The 17,838-nt window shown below is 43.1% G+C and overlaps 1 protein-coding gene across 3 annotated transcripts in view; it reads left to right on the forward strand.

Annotated features, from left to right (window-relative positions):
* The first annotated feature begins 14,816 nt into the window (after positions 1–14,816).
* GABRA5 (gamma-aminobutyric acid type A receptor subunit alpha5) overlaps positions 14,817–17,838 on the forward strand; it is a 77,607-nt gene continuing 74,585 nt past the window's right edge. Inside the window, exons 1-2 of one of the 3 annotated variants that reach the window (XM_043492484.1) lie at positions 14,817–15,399; positions 17,044–17,198. In XM_043492484.1, the coding sequence (XP_043348419.1) occupies positions 17,113–17,198 (86 nt within the window). In that variant the 5' untranslated portion in view covers positions 14,817–15,399; positions 17,044–17,112. Of the gene's footprint in view, positions 15,400–16,432; positions 16,759–17,043; positions 17,199–17,838 lie in introns of those variants that run through there. The other 2 variants (XM_043492425.1, XM_038407195.2) reach the window with 2 other exon arrangements.

A 17,838-nucleotide genomic window follows, 5' to 3' on the forward strand; every position in this document is an offset into this window, starting at 1 on the left:
GCCTCTTCATGTGGAGCTAACATCTGAAAGCTGCTGAGGGCAAGGGGATGGGCATGGGGGGTATAACTCAAGCTGTTGGGGGGGAGCCTTTAAATTGTGTCTTTCCATTCTCAGCAGGCACCAGTCATCTCTGGAAGAAGCCTCTACCCCCACCATAGGGCAGAACACCCAGTGTGGTAGGCAGAGAATGGGGGACCGTGGGGGGCTCTGCAAGCCGCACTTTATCTGTAAAGGAGCCACATGATATAGAAGAGGGATCTGCTCAGAGCAGGTGGTAGAGGCCAGCAGCTTAGAAGAAGGACATTCAACTCGATACCGTATAAAAGGCAGTAATGAATATGGAGCTTAGTTGGATTAGAATAAAAATATATATTTATGACTGAGTAGTGGTGAGAAAAGCATTTCAACCTTTTCTGATGTTTTGTACTTGATAGTATTTTTAGGTCAGATCATGTATTTCTGACTCAAGCAAAATTCCCACTGTCTTCCGTGACAGTTTTATCTGAATATGACTGCTGGATCTAGCTCATTGAGCCACAGCCTCAGCTAGTGTAAATCAGCGTAAGTCCATTGGCTTCCATTTATGCCTATTTATACCAGCTGAGGCTTTGGCCCATGGATTGTAGCATATACATACACATGTTCACATGGTATTGACAAAACTATTCTGACATGTGTCTGTGGGATCTCATTCCCCTCATTAGTATGGATGTTGTATAAATGTTGGATATTATTCAGTTCTTATTTTTATTTTGTGGTATAATATGTATATCACTGTCTGTCATGATTTAAATCCCCATCAATTTCTATTTCAAAATAACTGTTATAAAAGTGTCCTACTTGGTACTTTGATTAACCTTCAGTCAAAAAAAAAACCACTTTCTAATTTGAATGCATGTAATTCTAGGCTGATCAGTTAAAAAAACTCTTTTTCCTTGAAATTACATTAATTATAGCACTTGAATCTGTAGAGCAGGCATCAGCTTCAATGGGATTAGGAACTGCAGAGTACCTTTATTTCCACATAAAGAAAAGGAGTACTTGTGGCACCTTAGAGACTAACAAATTTATTTGAGCATAAGCTTTCGTGAGCTACAGCTCACTTCATCGGATGCATTTGGTGGAAAATACAGTGGGGAGACAGATTTCCACTCTATACGGCTAAATTCAATGCCTTGCATAATGACAGGTTTCAGAAACCTACTCTGAAACCTGTTATTTCCACATAACACTTGTGACACTAAGCACCCCTGTATTCACTCCCTACATACTATTGTAATACTTGTTGCACAAAATATGCCTCATGAAACATCATTTGAAAATGAATAACTCATTGATCATTGTGAGCTATAGCTCATGAAAGGTTATGCTCAAATAAATTTGTTAGTCTCTAAGGTGCCACAAGTACTCCTTTTCTTTTTGCGAATACAGACTAAAACGGCTGCTACTCTGAAACCTCTCATTGATCATTAATATTCTTGGGTGATATATGTGTATAATGTGTATTAAGAGTTATGACATATGCTGGAATGGTTACTAAAGTGTGTTTAAACCAGGCATTCCAGGGAATTGGTAAACAGGTCTGCCCCAGAGAAAGGAATGTGTTTTCCCCACCTGCTGGGAGTTACCTCTAAAGTACTTTGAAAGATGATGAGAATGTATTTACATATTGTGTAAACAGACGGATTAAGCTAACAAGGAGTGGTGGTGGAGGCAAACCTCACACTAACAAGTTGGGAGAAGACAGCATGGCATCTACACCCAGTAGAAGAGAGAAGCTTGGTCTGGGTTTTACTTTTCAGAAGAATCCATTTCAAAGATTTATTCGTCTATAAAGACAGGGGGCTAAACCTCAAGTGATAAGTAACTGAATCAACTGATTGTATACAATATTACTGTCTTATAAAAGTGTATAGAGTGATGTCTTTTCTGAAACGTAGTGACAGACTGGTGATGATAGGTTTCAGAGTAGCAGCCGTGTTAGTCTGTATTTGCAGAAAGAAAAGGAGTACTTGTGACACCTTAGAGACTAACAAATTTATTTGAGCATAAGCTTTCGTGAGCTACAGCTCACTTCATCAAATGCATTTGTTAGTCTCTAAGGTGCCACAAGTACTCCTTTTCTTACTGGTGATGATATCATTGTGAAATGTTTGTATTAATGCCATATAAGGAATTAGGGGTACTCATCGATATTAGGTTTTACAGCTTGCCCAGGCAGGAGGAAATGACACAGATATTTATCTGTCTTCTATGTAAATTAAGCAGGGTGGAATCAGAAGTTCCATTTACACTGCAATCATATAGGGGGATGCAAAGCCCACAGGAAGGAAAGAACAGCATGAGGTCATCCTGCTCCTTGAAACAAAGTCATTGCACTTTGGAAGATATAAGCAAGGACAAAAGCCATCTTTGGCATCCATCACTAGACAGACACAAGGGAACAGAACTCTTACAAGCTGAGAAAGATGGGTCCTTCAATCAATGGGGGGAGGGGGGCTTGAAGTCTCTGGAAATTGAATGTAAGTGACAAACCATCTTGAAAAAAGCCTGTATCTTGCTAAATTAAGTTTAAGACTTTCGTTCACTTGTATTGGCTTATAACTCTTTTAACTGTATTCCTTTTATGTGGCATCACTTAACCTATCTGCTTTTGTTAATAAACTTGTTTTATTATTAATATAAACCATCTCTGCTGTGTTTAAACAGAAGGGTGTGTTTCCCCCAGTTACGTTAATAAGTTGTGATGTGTTTTTGTGTCTTTAGAACAAAGGAACCTTATTGTTTCTCTGAACTGTCCAAGAGAGGGCTGGATATTATGGAGCACACAGTTTTGGGAAAACTCAGGACCAGGAATGTGTTGGGGTCACCTTGCTGGTTGTAACTAAGGCTGGGGGAAGTCAGTGTGGGGCTGTAGACAGGCTGCTGGGCTCAGAGCGGCTGAACCAGGGCTCACTAGCACACAGACACTTCAGGGTGTGACCTGCATGCTAGGAGAGTTGTGAGCAGCCCAGGCTGGGAATGATAGTAGCAAGGCATTGTGAGGCATCCAGGGTTACAGGGCAAGTGGTGACACAGCCCCTCACTGGTCTGATTGTACCCCCAAACCCCATCACAATGCCAATTAAATCAGACTAAAAAGCAGTATATTGGAGACCCTAAAATAAATGTCTGTTGTGTCTGCTGTTATCCAAATGGTATTTGTTAATATATTTTTGTACTTGTTACCGTGAATCATTACAGGGTAAGTTTATGTAAAATTTTATAATGGTGTGAACTAATATTTGCTGACCTTTTTAATACTTATCTGTGTTTATCAGAAGCAGAAATAACATATTATTTGAATGTATCCATCACACATATAAAAACACAATAAACATAATAGAAACTACAACAGCAAGAAAAAAATAGAGTTAATCAAAGTCCTTTTACTGTAAAAAATAATGATCTAACTGTATATTAGCATCTGAACTGCATATGATTTACAGTTGCAGAGTTCTAATGCTGTCTTGTTTAATACCACTACCATATATTAGGTAAAGAAATTTTTCCTTCAACTTCAATGGACATTTCAACTTATGTCTATCAAACAATTTATTAGCATCAGTCCTTTTAGTCTGCTTCTGTACATTTCTATTATATTCCTTTTAAGGTTTGTTCCCCCATCCCATCCTGGTGCACAGGGAATTACATGTGCAAGTAGCATTAAGAGTTATGTAGATAAATCTCTGCATGCTGAGAAGAACCTCTACCTTTGAGCTTAAGTCTGGCTAATCTTTCTTTATGAATCATATTCATAAAACTCTGAATCATTTTGGTTGCTCTCCATGGGGCCCTTTCTATCTCAGTATCCTTTGTTGAGTAAGATGGCTGGAATTGCATGATTTTAAACATGAGCTTCCAAGTCCCTGAAAGTACCTGAAAAAATCTATAGAAGTATATTCCATGGTGCTCACTCTCTTGAATATATACGTATGTGTAATAAATGTGTGAGAGACAGCCCCATGGAATATACTTCAGTAGATTTTTTCACATATGAACACACACATATATGCACACAGACACTGTGTGAGAGTGTATATATGTGTGAGATACATCAATGCACTCCAAGCTCTTGTTTGCCTTTTTTCACAACACTCTAGACTCTGTCATTCTTACACTAAGTAGTACCTCATTTCTGAAACCAGTGGGACTACCCAGAAATAATAATGTCAGGGTGGCAGAATCTGAACCTGAGCAAATACTCTTGGTTTTAGCATAGTTTGAGCCATCATCTCCCACCAAGCTTTTCCTGATCTATAATCACATTATAATCTCTTGTGTAGTCTTTGTCTATCATTCTTTAAATTCTTCTCTGTTTCATTATCCAGGATGTACACTGGCTCGCTGTACATTATATCCTTTTCACAAGTAGTTTTATGCAAAGTAGCATGGTCAGCATTCACTATCCTAAGAGCAGTCCTTGTTTAGGACTATGGTGGCTTGATTGTGCAAGAACTGATTAGAATTGGGCTCCGGCTCCACTACTCTCTTCTAGAAGGTAGGCTATGAGGGTGACTAAGAGGTATTTTATAGAAGTTATGTCAGGTACAAAACTGAAGTAAGATGCGTTGCACATAGGGGTATAGTGTTGTTGAGACGCCATGCTAGAACCTGATGGCCACTTCAAGGACAATTTCAACCAATCAGTAGTGTTTGGTATCCAGCTGCTGTACAGAAATAGCACAAATATGGTACAGAAAAGTGTTCTCCAGTTACAGTCTCCATTCCTGCACTAAACCTGCATAAAATAGAGCAAATTTGATTTGCAAATAAAACTTGTCCCGTCACTTTCCAGGTATTTACAGCTCCTTTTTATTTATTTATTTACATCTCTAAACTGAGTTAAGCAATTTGTATATTTGCCTTCTAAGACATTCCAGAATATGGAGTAGACCTATTTTTTACCCCACCGCATAGCTATCAATGTGCACAGTGGAGATACTCTGTCCTTACGGCAAGAGTGCCACATTGGATCCAGATAATAAAAATCAACTGCTTGTTGCGAATCAGTGGATCACCAGATAGAAAGATTTAGTTCTTAGAAAATACAACAGAAATAATATACTGTGCTACCATAATGGATCATTATTATTTCAAGTATACATAGGACTGCACCTCCAGCTACCCAAAAATCCTGATTAACAAATTTAGCCATTTTTAAAATAAATTGGGTAACATTGCTTGATATATGATAGATCAGACAATTTAATTTCAGAAGGACTTCTAGGCTGAAGCCTGAGAGTGTGCTATTTTTTTTAAAAAAAGTTCTGAGCCTATGGATAACATTCTTAGCAATAAGTACATAGTATCATGATTTAATACAGTTTAATTTACCTGAATACATCAGTGACAAGGATTAGGGGTGGCTAGAGGTGCAGTCCTATCCATACTCTGTAACTGTAATTTGTTAACAGTATGATTTCTATTGTTACTGTCTGAAAGCAAAATTCTAAGGATCTGGGAGATTCACATGTAAATTTGCAATAGTCTGGGAATTATGCATTAGAGACAGTGTAATGTTGCATAAGAAATCAGATTAAGAAAAGAGAGAAGCACATGGCTTTTGTTAACTGTACAATTCTACTTTTTGGATGCATCTAGTTTACGCTGGATTTGTTCAGAGGCTTAAACACATCCCTTTGCATAGTTGCTCCTATGCTACCTATATGATAGGTACCTATGATATCTATACTTACAGATATGGCAATGGATATTAACCCATATCAGAGTAGAGAACAAGATGTAAAGTTCATATCTGTATCCAGAATTTCCAAAACTCCAATGGTATATGAATCTAGTACCTTAGTTTAAGTCATTACAGAGTCAGAGACAAGAGGTGTCATTTAGATTTGGATGCAGACGAGGACTTCTTCATATTTCAGAGATGCTCAGGTCTTAAGTTTTGACTGTGTCCCATCATATTTCAAATCCTCCTCTACTTGTAATGCCAGTCTCACTGGTCTGCAATCTCCTCTTACATATGTTGTGTCAGTAAAGAATGATACATAGAGCAGCTCCAAGGTTAGTTGACAGCACAAACATGTTTACTGAGACACAGAGGAGGTGATTTGCTGCATAGTTCATGGCTTCCCAGAAAGAACTGCCTGCATTCTCACAAAACAAGAGGGAGGAAAACAAGAAAGTCACAATTTATACCGCTATTGGGGACTCAGGACTCGTTAGGTGAAATTCCATGGCCTGTGTTATACAGGAGGTCAGACTAGATGGCCCCTTCTGGCCTCAAAATCTAAGAAATCTATTAACTACATGTTGTGCAACTGCCTTTGACTTCAGTGGAATGCATCTAAGGGCAGAATTTAGTCTTCTCTATGGGAAAAGGAAAGATTTTCCTGATCTGCTGTATTCAAACACATGATCAGTGTTCAGTCAATAGCTAATCTAATATCTGGAGATGGATTTAAGTGTGTGCTACTGGCATAGTACAGAAAGCCTATACTGGCAAACAGAAAATGCATGCTGTCATTTTTTTTCTAACCTGAATAAACACAGAATATCACCCTATCTGGGATGAACTTTATCAGTTGCTTATGGATTTTGGTAACAGATGACTTGGGTCACAACAGATGAGCAAAATCATTTCTTTTGTTTTCGAAAAAAGTCACATATCAAAACCAGCCCAAATATTACATAACTCCATTAAGTAATGTTTACAAACACCAACATGATAAGTCACACAAAGTAGTTCAGTTCATAGCATGCATGTCAGACAAGTGAAAAGCATGTTACACACTTGTTTTTCTGACTGTCCATGGCATTGGGTAGCAGGCATGCACAAGCTAAAAGATGGTATGTAACTAACCTTTCATTTTGCTGAGAAGCATGCCTGTGACCTAGTAACCACCTAATGCCAACTGGCACAGGGAATAGGGAGCACATACAGTTTTACAGGGATCCCCTGGGTCAAGCACATGCATAATAATTTAGCAAAGGATGGGATGTGAGGTCTCTACTGGTCGTCATAACCATTGTAAAATGTAAGTAAGGATAATAGTTAAGGAGTTCTCTACCTCTACTGGAAAATATCATCAAAATGCCTTACATGGTGACAGATTTCAGAGTGGTAGCCTTAGTCTGTATAAGCAAAAACAACGAGGAGTCCTTCTGGCACCTTAGAGACTAACAAATTTATTTGGGCCTCAGCTTTTGTGGGCTAAAACCCACTTCATCAGATGCATGGAGTGAAAAATACAGTAAGCAGTATAAATATTACAGCACATGAAAAGATGGGAGTTGCCTTACCAAGTGGGAAGTCAGTGCTAACGAGGCCAATTCAAATAAGGTTGAAGTGGCCTATTCTCAACAGTTGACAAGAAGGGGTGAATATCAAAAGAGGGAAGAATACTTTTGTAGTGCTAACGAGGCCAACACAATCAAGGTGGGCAACTGTCCCCAGGCAGGAAATATGCAGCAATGGGGTGACCTCCCCAAGGGTCAGGGGCTTGTCCGCCTCCTTGCAGCCCTGACCAGGACCCTCTGCTCCACCAGGCTAAGACCACAGCCTCTCCCACACCTTGAACATGGGTGACTTGGGTCCCTTGGAAATACTTGGAGTCCCCTGCAGCACCACTGTTAGTGCTGGACACCCTCCGCAGCCCTGCCATCAGCGTTGTCCTAACCTGAACCCGAACCTCAACCCTACCCTCCCGTAATTGCCCACAACTGTAAAAATTAAAATGGTTAAATCTTGAGAAAAATATTACAATTAAAATGTATATAAATTATCAAAAATTGCAAACAAAAAAAATTGAATTATGCCAAGACTATTGTGTATTTCACAATGGATACCTATTTGCATACTAAACCCCCAGCTAATCAAGATTAAGAAATTAACAAGATTGCAAAATGTTTATGAGGAAGGGTGTCTAGTTTATGAATAAAGATCAAAGGATTGTTTTGACATATCTAGGGTTGCAAAGAGACACCCTGGTATCTTTCATGTGGGAAGTAACCAGACAGTGGGTTTGCTTCATGAACAGAGGATCACAGCCAAATGTGGCTGTAATACACTGGATGGATTTTGGGTAAGCTTTTGCTATTGTCCTAATTACTAATACTAATGCTCTATTAGTTAAGTTTAGGCTCTAGAAGGTGTGTTATGACTTTATATCCTCCACTGTGATTTTTATCAGTGTGGCAGATAATCTAGCCCAGGGATGGGCAAACTTTTTGCCAGAGGGCCACATCTGGATGGGGAAATTGCATGCAGGGCCATAAATGTAGGACTGGGGCAAGCGGTTGGGGTATGGGAAGAACTGTGGAGTGTGGAAGGGGGTTCTGTGTGAAAGAAGGGGTTCAGGGCAGAGGATTGGGGTGCAGAAGGGTGTGTGGAGTGTGGGATGGGGCTCAGGGCAGGGGTGCAGGGAGGGGAGCGGAGTGTGGGAGCGGGCTCAAGGCAGGGGGTTGGGGGCTCAGAGAAGAGGGTTGAGGTGCAGGAAGGGTGCGGCAGGGGGCTCAGGGCAGGGGGTTGGGGTGCAGGAGTGGTGTGGCAGGGAACTCAGGGCAGGGGAGTGCAGGAGGGGTTCGGCAGGGGGCTCAGGGAAGGGGGTTGGGGTGTGGGCTCCACCCAGGCGCCGCGTATCTTGAGCGGCTCTGAGGTGGCAGCAGTATGCAGAGGGGCTAAGGCAGGCTCCCTGCCTGCCCTGGCCCTGCACTGCTCCCAGAAGCAGCCAGCTCCACGTCCCTGTAGCTCCTGTGGGAGGGGAGGCAGAGGGCTCCGTGCACTGCCCTCACCTGCGGGTGCCTCCCCCAAAGTTCCTATTGGCTGCGGTTCCCTGTTCCTGGTCAATGGGAGCTGCAGGGGGTGGTTCCTGCAGGTGAGGGCAGCACACAGAGCCCTCTGCCCCCTTCCCTAGGGGCCACAGGGACATGGTGCCAGCTGCTTCCGGGAGCGGAGCGGGGCCCACAGTGCCATGGGGATGGCAATCCTGTAGGCTGGATTCGAAGCCCTGATGGGCTGGATTCAGCTCACGTGCCGTAGTTTCCCCACCCCTGATCTAGCCCAATATATTTATCTTTGCAAATGATCCATGTTACATCTCAAAATGCAGAAAAATGGAGGTGGACAGTGTATTACTATCTCTCAAACTAATTAAAAAACCAAAACCACATGATGAAGTGGTTATTGTCATGCTGGGTTGTACATTGGCATGGAATGTGGGTTGTTAACAAAAGGAATACCTTCTTGATCATTGTAAAGATCAGTTAATTTTTTCACTTACTGAAGAGTGTCCTTTTAAATTGAACAGGAAGGCTGAGTATACAGACAGAGTGAGCATAAACCACAAAGCAACTATTTAAAAAAATCATACTGAAACTCACATACGATATATTTTTCTTTGAAGACAAAGCAAACCCCATTATCAGTAGGAATTTTAAGGTTACAATTCTCATTGGGTGAAATTCTCCCCTGTGCAGAGGCCCAACATAAAGACCTATTCACCACCTAATGTCTAACTGAATCTCTCAAAATAGGACTTTGACAAGGGTGAATGTCATTCATTATGAATAAAATATTTTGAATATACTGTGTCATGATGGATAAATTAATTGGCATAAGAGTCAATTCTATTTTACAATAGTACTGTATAGAAAATGGTATAGGGAAAATCGGCAATGCTGCTTAGAACCAAGGGACCAAATTCATCCCTGATATAATTCCACAAGTCCCTCATTTGCTCCATTATATTTTATATGTTTTCTACCAAGCCAATTTATTTTTTCTCTATCATATCTATGGTATTGCACAGAAATTGATTGATATCCAATTAAATGTACTTTGCACGCTCTCTTTGATTAATTATTTTTTGTGTTTTACTTGCAATTGCCAAAATTATGTATACATGCACATGCATACACAGGTCCTGGACTCTGCAGAGTAGACAGGGAATGTTACAGTGTAAGTGCTCCACCATCTTTTTACCATCAGACCAAGTATTCTAACCTCACATGCAGACCTCATTCTCTGAGCATGGCTCTTTTCAGGAGATATCAGTTCTGTTTAGCACTATGGTTATATGGAACTCTGATACCCTCTAATGGTCCAGTAACAAACTACACATATTTACTGAGAATACTCCACTAAATAACAAAAAATGCTGACAGAACAGATGGGATTTAGCATTGTGTGCTTATAAATTGACATTTTTCATGGAAAGCACAATTTCCTAAAAATTGATATTTATCAAATGTTCTGTTTTAAAGAGAAATGCACTTTTCCATTTTTCTTCAAGAAGTTAGGGGTGGGCTAACATTTTACCACCATCCAATTTCCAGAGGGGTTTTTTTTTTCATGATTTCTCTCTTTGATTTAGTTAAATAAATATTCATCCAAAGCATACGGCTCTGAGGAAAAGATCTAACAAGTTAAAGAAAGTAATGTTAGACTACATTAACATGAAAAGTGGAACAAGGAGCTAAAAAATGTGCAACTCTTACTAGTTAAAATGAAGAATCTAGGCCAGCACCTTTAATCATGATTTTTATTTAATTATGAGAAATTTTGCTTTATCACCTTTACATATAATTAATTCAGATTAAAAAAAATCAATCTCAAAACAAAATTAAGGGTCTGATTGAAGGCCACAAAAGCAAGGAAACTGTCTATACTTAACCCATCTTATTTTGTGTAGGTATTTTAGAACACATAGAAGAGTAGTCTGTTGTTAATATTCATTCATAACTTCACGCCAATTTAAATTATTAATGTACAACAAGGAAAATATAAGGCATTGGCTCTGCATTTAAGACCACTATGGGTGCAATGTTTAACAATCTGTAAAATGCATAAGCTGATGAGTAAAAAATAAAGTTACACCCATAAAGCCCAATCTTCAACATGAGTTTTGTTTAAGTGAGGACTACAGAATTTGGCAGTGAACTCTAAATTTGCTTGTTTTGGGGGCTTTCAGTCAGACACTAGCTATATTCATATATGCACCAACATGATCTTGATCTACAAAACCAATGAGTTTTTTGCCATTGACTCCAATGGAGGCAGGATAAATCCTATATTTTCCTCATTTAATTTCCTTGATCTTTATGGATATTTTTTTAAAAAATGTTCCATTGCTCCATTATGCTGTCTGAAGGCCACACATCTTATCACTAGAACTATAATGATGTGCTATTAGAGTCTTGGTGTATTTTTTGTAAGGTTCACTCACACTATTATATCATCACAATTCTTTTGAACTCTTAGAGATTTATTGTATGATTTTAATGCATAGTGAAGAGTACACCAAATATTCTGCCTGACAGAGGTTTATTCAGTTTTCAATGTTATCCTTAGTATGCATTCATGATAAAATATTGAAGTTATCACAGTGTCTTCTGAAATGTGTAATACAAGTAATGTATTACCAAGGAACCTTATTACAACTATTAACTATACAATGGTATTAACTATATTAACTGTACAAACTGCCACTTAACTATTTAAAAGTTTACAGCAGTACAGACCATGGATCAATCACCTACACATTTCATTTTAAAGAGGCGTGAATATAACAGAAATCTTAACAGGTCTTTAAATATAGTTATGCTACATAGTACAAGTACATCAGCACAAACTTTATCTTTACATTTCTGAACAAAGAAAAATGGCAACTGAATTAAATATCTGTAAGAAAATGTAGGCCAAAAAATAAAGCACAACTACTCTCAGTGAAGTGATTTGTACGACCTGCCTCCTGCAGTTAGCACAGGAGGTATGTTCATCATCAGTCAGTTGCCCTTAGAGAGAATGGAGAGCTTGTTGCATGCAGGACAGACCTTTTTATGTTTTTCTGTCTTAGGGGACATCATTATGGAGAGGTGTGTGTCTGTCTGTTTGAGGGGAGCTGGAAAAAGATGCCTCCCTTCTTTATTTCAGCTTACCACGAAGTGTCTAGATATATCACATACCTATTCAATACTAAATGAATATGTCATTAAAAATATACTAGAGTTTGTTGCAGGAAGGACCTGCAGGAGCAGCTCTATATATTTTATGAAGTGTTTTATAAAGTTTCAAGCCTATTGTCAACACTCAGCAAACAATAAACCACAATAGGGAAATGTATGCAGTATAGTTGTAGTGTTATGGGTCCCAGGATAAGGCATACATAGCAATAAATGGCTTCTCCTTTTCATAGAATCATAGAATCACAGGGTTAGAAGGAACAACAAGGGTCATCTAGTCTAACCTCCTGCCAAGATGCAGGATTTGTTGTGTCTAAAACATCCAAGTATGGACCCTGACTTTGGGTATTAAAATTAACAAATCTATTTGAGCATAAGCTTTCGTGAGCTACAGCTCACTTCATCGGATGCATTCAGTGGAAAATACAGTGGGGAGATTTATTGAATGCATCCGATGAAGTGAGCTGTAGCTCACGAAAGCTTATGCTCAAATAAATTTGTTAGTCTCTAAGGTGCCACAAGTACTCCTTTTCTTTTTGCGAATACAGACTAACAGGGCTGCTACTCTGAAACCTGGTATTAAAATTGTTCTTGAGCACAGCATGCAAGCCCCAAACTTTGGAAAGGCTCAAACATTTCAAACAGCAAGCAAATCCACTGCCCAGTGTGAATTCTTCTGCAACCTCCCCATGCCCGGGCTCACGCTCCCAAGACACGCACATCCCAGTCCCATCCTGCTGATTGCCTTGGGAAGAGACATGATGGTGACTACTGGCCTGCCGGCCTATTTCTGCCATGTGCCATGTGTGTGGCTGTCTCTGCTGGTGCCCAGCTGCCTCCTGAGCAGCCCACCTTTCTGCTTGGAGGACCTGTGGCCGTGCTTTGCCATTTTTCTGTGGAATAGGGCAATTTTAAAATGCCAGTTGCAGGGGTTTTTGTTTGGTTGGTTGGTCTTTTTATGAGGAGTCATGGGTTGCTATATTTTGGGCTAGTTTGCTGATAGTCTGCTACATTTTGGGCTGGGGGGTGGAAGGGGGAGGGAGCAGTGCCTGTGCTGTGTGTTTCTCTGGGGGAGGGGGCAGCACCTGTATCCTGTGTGGGGGGGGGAACTCAAGGAGGGGGCAGTAGTGCTAGTGCAGGGTGGGGGGCAGTGCCTATTCTGGGGGTCCGTCCGGGGGGTAGGTGGGCAGTTCCTGTGCTGTGTGTTTCTCTGGGGGAGGGGGCAGCACCTGTATCCTGCGTGGGGGGGGGGACTCAAGGAGGGGGCAGTAGTGCTAGTGCAGGGTGGGGGGCAGTGCCTATTCTGGGGGTCCGTCCGGGGGGTAGGTGGGCAGTTCCTGTGCTGTGTGTTTCTCTGGGGGAGGGGGCAGCACCTGTATCCTGCGTGGGGGGGGGACTCAAGGAGGGGGCAGTAGTGCTAGTGCAGGGGTGGGGGGCAGTGCCTATTCTGGGGGTCTGTCCGGGGGGTAGGTGGGCAGTGCCTGTGCTGTGTGTTTCTCTGGGGGAGGGGGCAGCACCTGTATCCTGCGTGGGGGGGGGACTCAAGGAGGGGGCAGTAGTGCTAGTGCAGGGGTGGGGGGCAGTGCCTATTCTGGGGGTCTGTCCGGGGGGGGGCAGTGCCTGTGCTGTGTGTATGTGTGTGCTGGGGGGAGAGGAGGGGACAGCACCTGTGGGGCGTGGGTGGGTGGGTGTCTCCTGGGGGGGGGACGAGGGGGGGCAGCGCCTGTGCTGTGGGTGTCCCCGGGGGAGGGGGGGGCTGTGGCCAGCTGGAAGTGGCGGGCGCCACAGGCCATTCACCTGCGCTGCCCCTGCCCCGCCATGGAGCCTCCCGTCCTGCGGCGCAGGTGGGAGCCGGGCGAGAGCTGAGGTCCGCGTGTCCCCCCGCCCCCGCCGAGCCGCCTGGGCCCGGGGGCAGGTTGGGATCGAGACAAGGCTCCGGGGCTGCTCAGGCGCGGGCGGGGGCTGCTCTCCCCGGCACTTCCCGGGTGCACTTTGCAGCAGCGCGGGGACGATGCTGCCCCCCCCCCCCGCAGCTCAGGTGAGCGGGGCAGGGCTGGCCCCCCCCCGACCCTGGCTCTGCCTCCGCAGCCTCCCCGCTCACACGGCGGCAGCGCCTGCTGCGGAGCCCGGGCTGAAGCGCTGGAGCCCGGCAGCCCCCTGCAGCCTCCGGGGCTGGGCGAGGAGGAGACCTCCGGCCTGAGAGGGAGCAGCTGCACCTAAGGCAGGGGGCAGGGGGCGGCTGCACAGGGAGGGGGCTCTGGACGGAAGGGTGTTCGTTGGGGGTGACAGGGTGATGATAGGGGGGCAGGGGGCTCTGGACCGCTGGGTGTCTGTTGGGGTGACAGGGTGATGATAGGGGGGCAGTGATTCTGGATGGCAGGGTGTCTGTTGGGGTGACAGGGTGATGATAGGGGGGCAGTGATTCTGGATGGCAGGGTGTCTGTTGGGGTGACGGGTTGGTTACTGGAGGGCAGGGGGCTCTGGACCTCTGGATGTTGTTGGGGTGACAGGGTGATTAACGAAAGGCGGGGGACCCTGGATGGCAGAGTGTAGATGAGGGTGATGGGGTTACAGGGTCATTACTCAGGGAGAGGGGGCTCTGGAGGGCAGGGTGTTTATTGGAGTGACAGGCTGATTACTGGGGGGCAGTGGGCTCTGGATGGAAGGATGTTTATTGAGGTGACAGGGGAGTCAGGGGGCTCTGGGTTGCAGGATGTTTATTTGGGAGGAGAGGGAGGGAAAGTCTGGGTGACAGCTTATATTCGGGCTCTGGGTTTTTCTAGGGTGTAGGGGATTTTGGGGGGAAGGATTTTTAGTTGGGGTCATTAGGCTGTCAGGGTTTTGGGGGGCTCTCATCCGGGCTGGGTGGGTGAATGTCTGTCTGTAAAGGGGACTTTAATATGGTTGAGGTAGGGGGCAGCTAGTGGAGTGACCTCCTGGCAAAATTCCCCTTGGGGTTTGGATTTTGAATTTGATTGTCATCTCATAGCTTTGTTGCTATTGTGCTATTGTTGCTGGGACTTGTAGCTTTTTTAAAATGTATTTAATCAAATCTGTACTAGGTATCTACCAAAATCTTTCATGTGTTGTTTATGTATAGAACAGTGTGTTAATTAAAACAAACATCAATTTGGTTTCAATAAATAGATTGGGCTACTTAGTTTGGGGCTAGTTTTTAAGTGACTTTGGGTTATTAATGCAGTAGAAATCTGGCAATCCTGGTGGGGCAGGTGAGAAATCAGGAAACCGAGTTCTGCAGGCAAGGAAAGCAAACGCAGCCCATCAGGAGGGAGCTGTCTGGGTGTCTCACCCAGCCCCAGCACCGTCCCTGGGTGCCTCTGGGAAACTTTCAGCATCTGGGGATCACCTGGCCTTGGGCTGCAGGAGCCCCAAGCGGAAAGATGACCCAAGCAGCCCCTTCCTGATCCAGAGCAGCTGGTAAGGAGGGCAGGGGGAGTAGAAAGAGGGATTATTCCTGCTTTTCAAAGCAATGACGGATACCTGAATCCTGGGGATGAAGGGGGCTGAGGTCCCACAGGGAGGGAAGGGGAGGGTCCCCATGGGGCACTTTTGCAGCCAGCACACCTGATGTTCTGTGAGTGACTGGGCCCTGTAGTGCCCTGTATGTGCCCGTGCAAACTTTACCTGGCACGATGGGTGCTCATGGTGGGACCGGGACTGGACATGCAAACTGTGGTCTTGCTGCTCGTGGTAGTGTCATGGGGCTCTTTTGGAGGCCAGGCACGCTGCCTTTGGCCTTTCCTGTGAAGTTGGCAGAGTTGGGCAGCTCGGGGGCAGCCGGGCATAGTGCCCCAAAGAGCACCAGGGGCTGTAGTGGGCAGAGGTAGAGGCTCTGGGACTGTGTTCCACTGTGGGCTGGTACTGTGCTTCTGGGGAGACTCCATGGAGCATCAAGACATGGGTGAACAAGTAACTGAGGGAGAGGCTACAGTGATTGCAGGGTTGGTGACAGGGCTGAGGCTGTGTCTGCAAGGCAGTGAGTTGGAGGGGATGATGGCTTTGTGGGTCTCTGCAATGCCCTTGCTGCAAGGGGAGAGAAAGAGAGGGAACCAGCCCACTGACCGATTCCTGCTCCAGCCAAGAGCTGGGCCACTGGGGAAGGCTTGAGAGAAGCTATTACCTGTCAGTAAGACACCAGGAGAAATGTGTCCCTGTCTCTTTATAGACAAGTTTAACCCACATTTCCCACTGATCAAAGGAGAGCTCCGTAGCCTCACTGAATGGTCTCTAGTTTTGTCAATTGAATATTTCTAGGAGTTGTGTGGGGAGGTCGGGGTCGTAGATTGTAACGGTTAAACCATTTTGGGGTTTTTGGACTGTGAAAGAGAAAGTGAGTAGGCTCTGTTCATTTACCTGAGCAGATCCAAAATCAAGAAAGAGCAAGAAGTGTGTGTGTGTGTGTGTGTGTAACACTTTAATTAGAATGCAGAGTTGAGCAATGAGAGACAGCTCTCCCAAATACTGTAATTATTAGGTAACTTAATCATTGAGGCAGGCATGCAAAAAGTGACAATCAATCCCCCGTGCAGGTATTATATTATTGTAAATCATTTCCCTAGCATGAGGTTTATGTGCATTTAAAATAAAGATAATGTTTTGTCTTCTTTTAATGCACAATGTGTTAGCAACCTGAATTCCAAGTAGGAGAGGGTTTCTAACAGGAGATTTGGGAAAGATAAATTTGTAATTGTATTGGGAAGAAGAAAAGAACATAACTAAGAAAAGCACATACAAACAACTCTTGATCATGCAGCATATAGCTGTTATTTAAAGTAGGTAAGAGTTAAAACCAGTATGTGGAAACTAGTAAACATCTCTATAATTCTACATTATTTGCTTAATGAGCAAATCAACAAGAAAATTCTTTTGTTTTGTAATTTGCTATTAGCACAAGATAAAGAGGGCCTGAATAAATTCATTTTTATAATGTACAATATGAGCTATTTATAGGTAAATATAGGTAAATAGTTTAAAACAGACACTTTTTTAGTGTCTGAATGTTGTTATCCTATCATCTCTGTATCTGTTTTTTATTTATATATTTATTTTTGTCTCTTACAGCTTAAGAACAAACGAGGGAAAGGAATACCTTTCCCAAATCAACTGCTTATATTATTAAACTCATTTGGAATGGACAATGGAATGTTCCCTACTTTTATCATGATCAAAAACTTCTTCCTTCTCTGCATTTCCATAAGTTTAGCCAATCACTTTGGGTAAGTTGTCACGTGTTTGACTTTTTTTAACTGAAGACAGCATGTTCACAGATATGACTTGAAGAACATCTAAAGCTCTGTTTCCTCTCACTGTGTGGCAGGAAGAAAAATAGACTTGCAGTTGATCCACTACTAATGTCAGGGGGAAAGAGAGCAATTATTTTTTCCCAATGAAATGTTCTGTTCCTCACCAATTTATGAACCAGTCCTATATCCCTTGTACTGCTGCTGACTGTGGTGAATACTGAAATCAAAGGGAGTTTTGTATGTACAAGAAATTCAGGATCACAACCATTGAGGTCAAGCCTGCCAGGTGCTGAATGTGCTGACCCCAGTAGCAAGGCACTAAATTATATTTTAAACTTCAAGTAGATGAAGTTCCCATGACTTCAGTGGGAAAAAGTGCTTAACTTTAAATGCTTAAAGTTAAGTGCATGCTTTAGTGTTTTGCTTAAACAAGGCCAGAATGCTCAACACATTGCAGGGATTGAGCCCCTAGTGAGTTTTGAAATAAGAATTGCTGACACCTTTCTTCTTCTGGATCATAGTACACAGGATACAGTTGGTGAAGCAAGCCATTGCAGATTGTAATAGGGCAGAGAGAATTCAGTATGAGTTCCCAGTTATTAAAATTAATTAT

Source organism: Dermochelys coriacea, chromosome 1 (genome assembly GCF_009764565.3).
Source record: "Dermochelys coriacea isolate rDerCor1 chromosome 1, rDerCor1.pri.v4, whole genome shotgun sequence".
Classification (NCBI taxonomy): Eukaryota; Metazoa; Chordata; order Testudines; family Dermochelyidae; genus Dermochelys; species Dermochelys coriacea.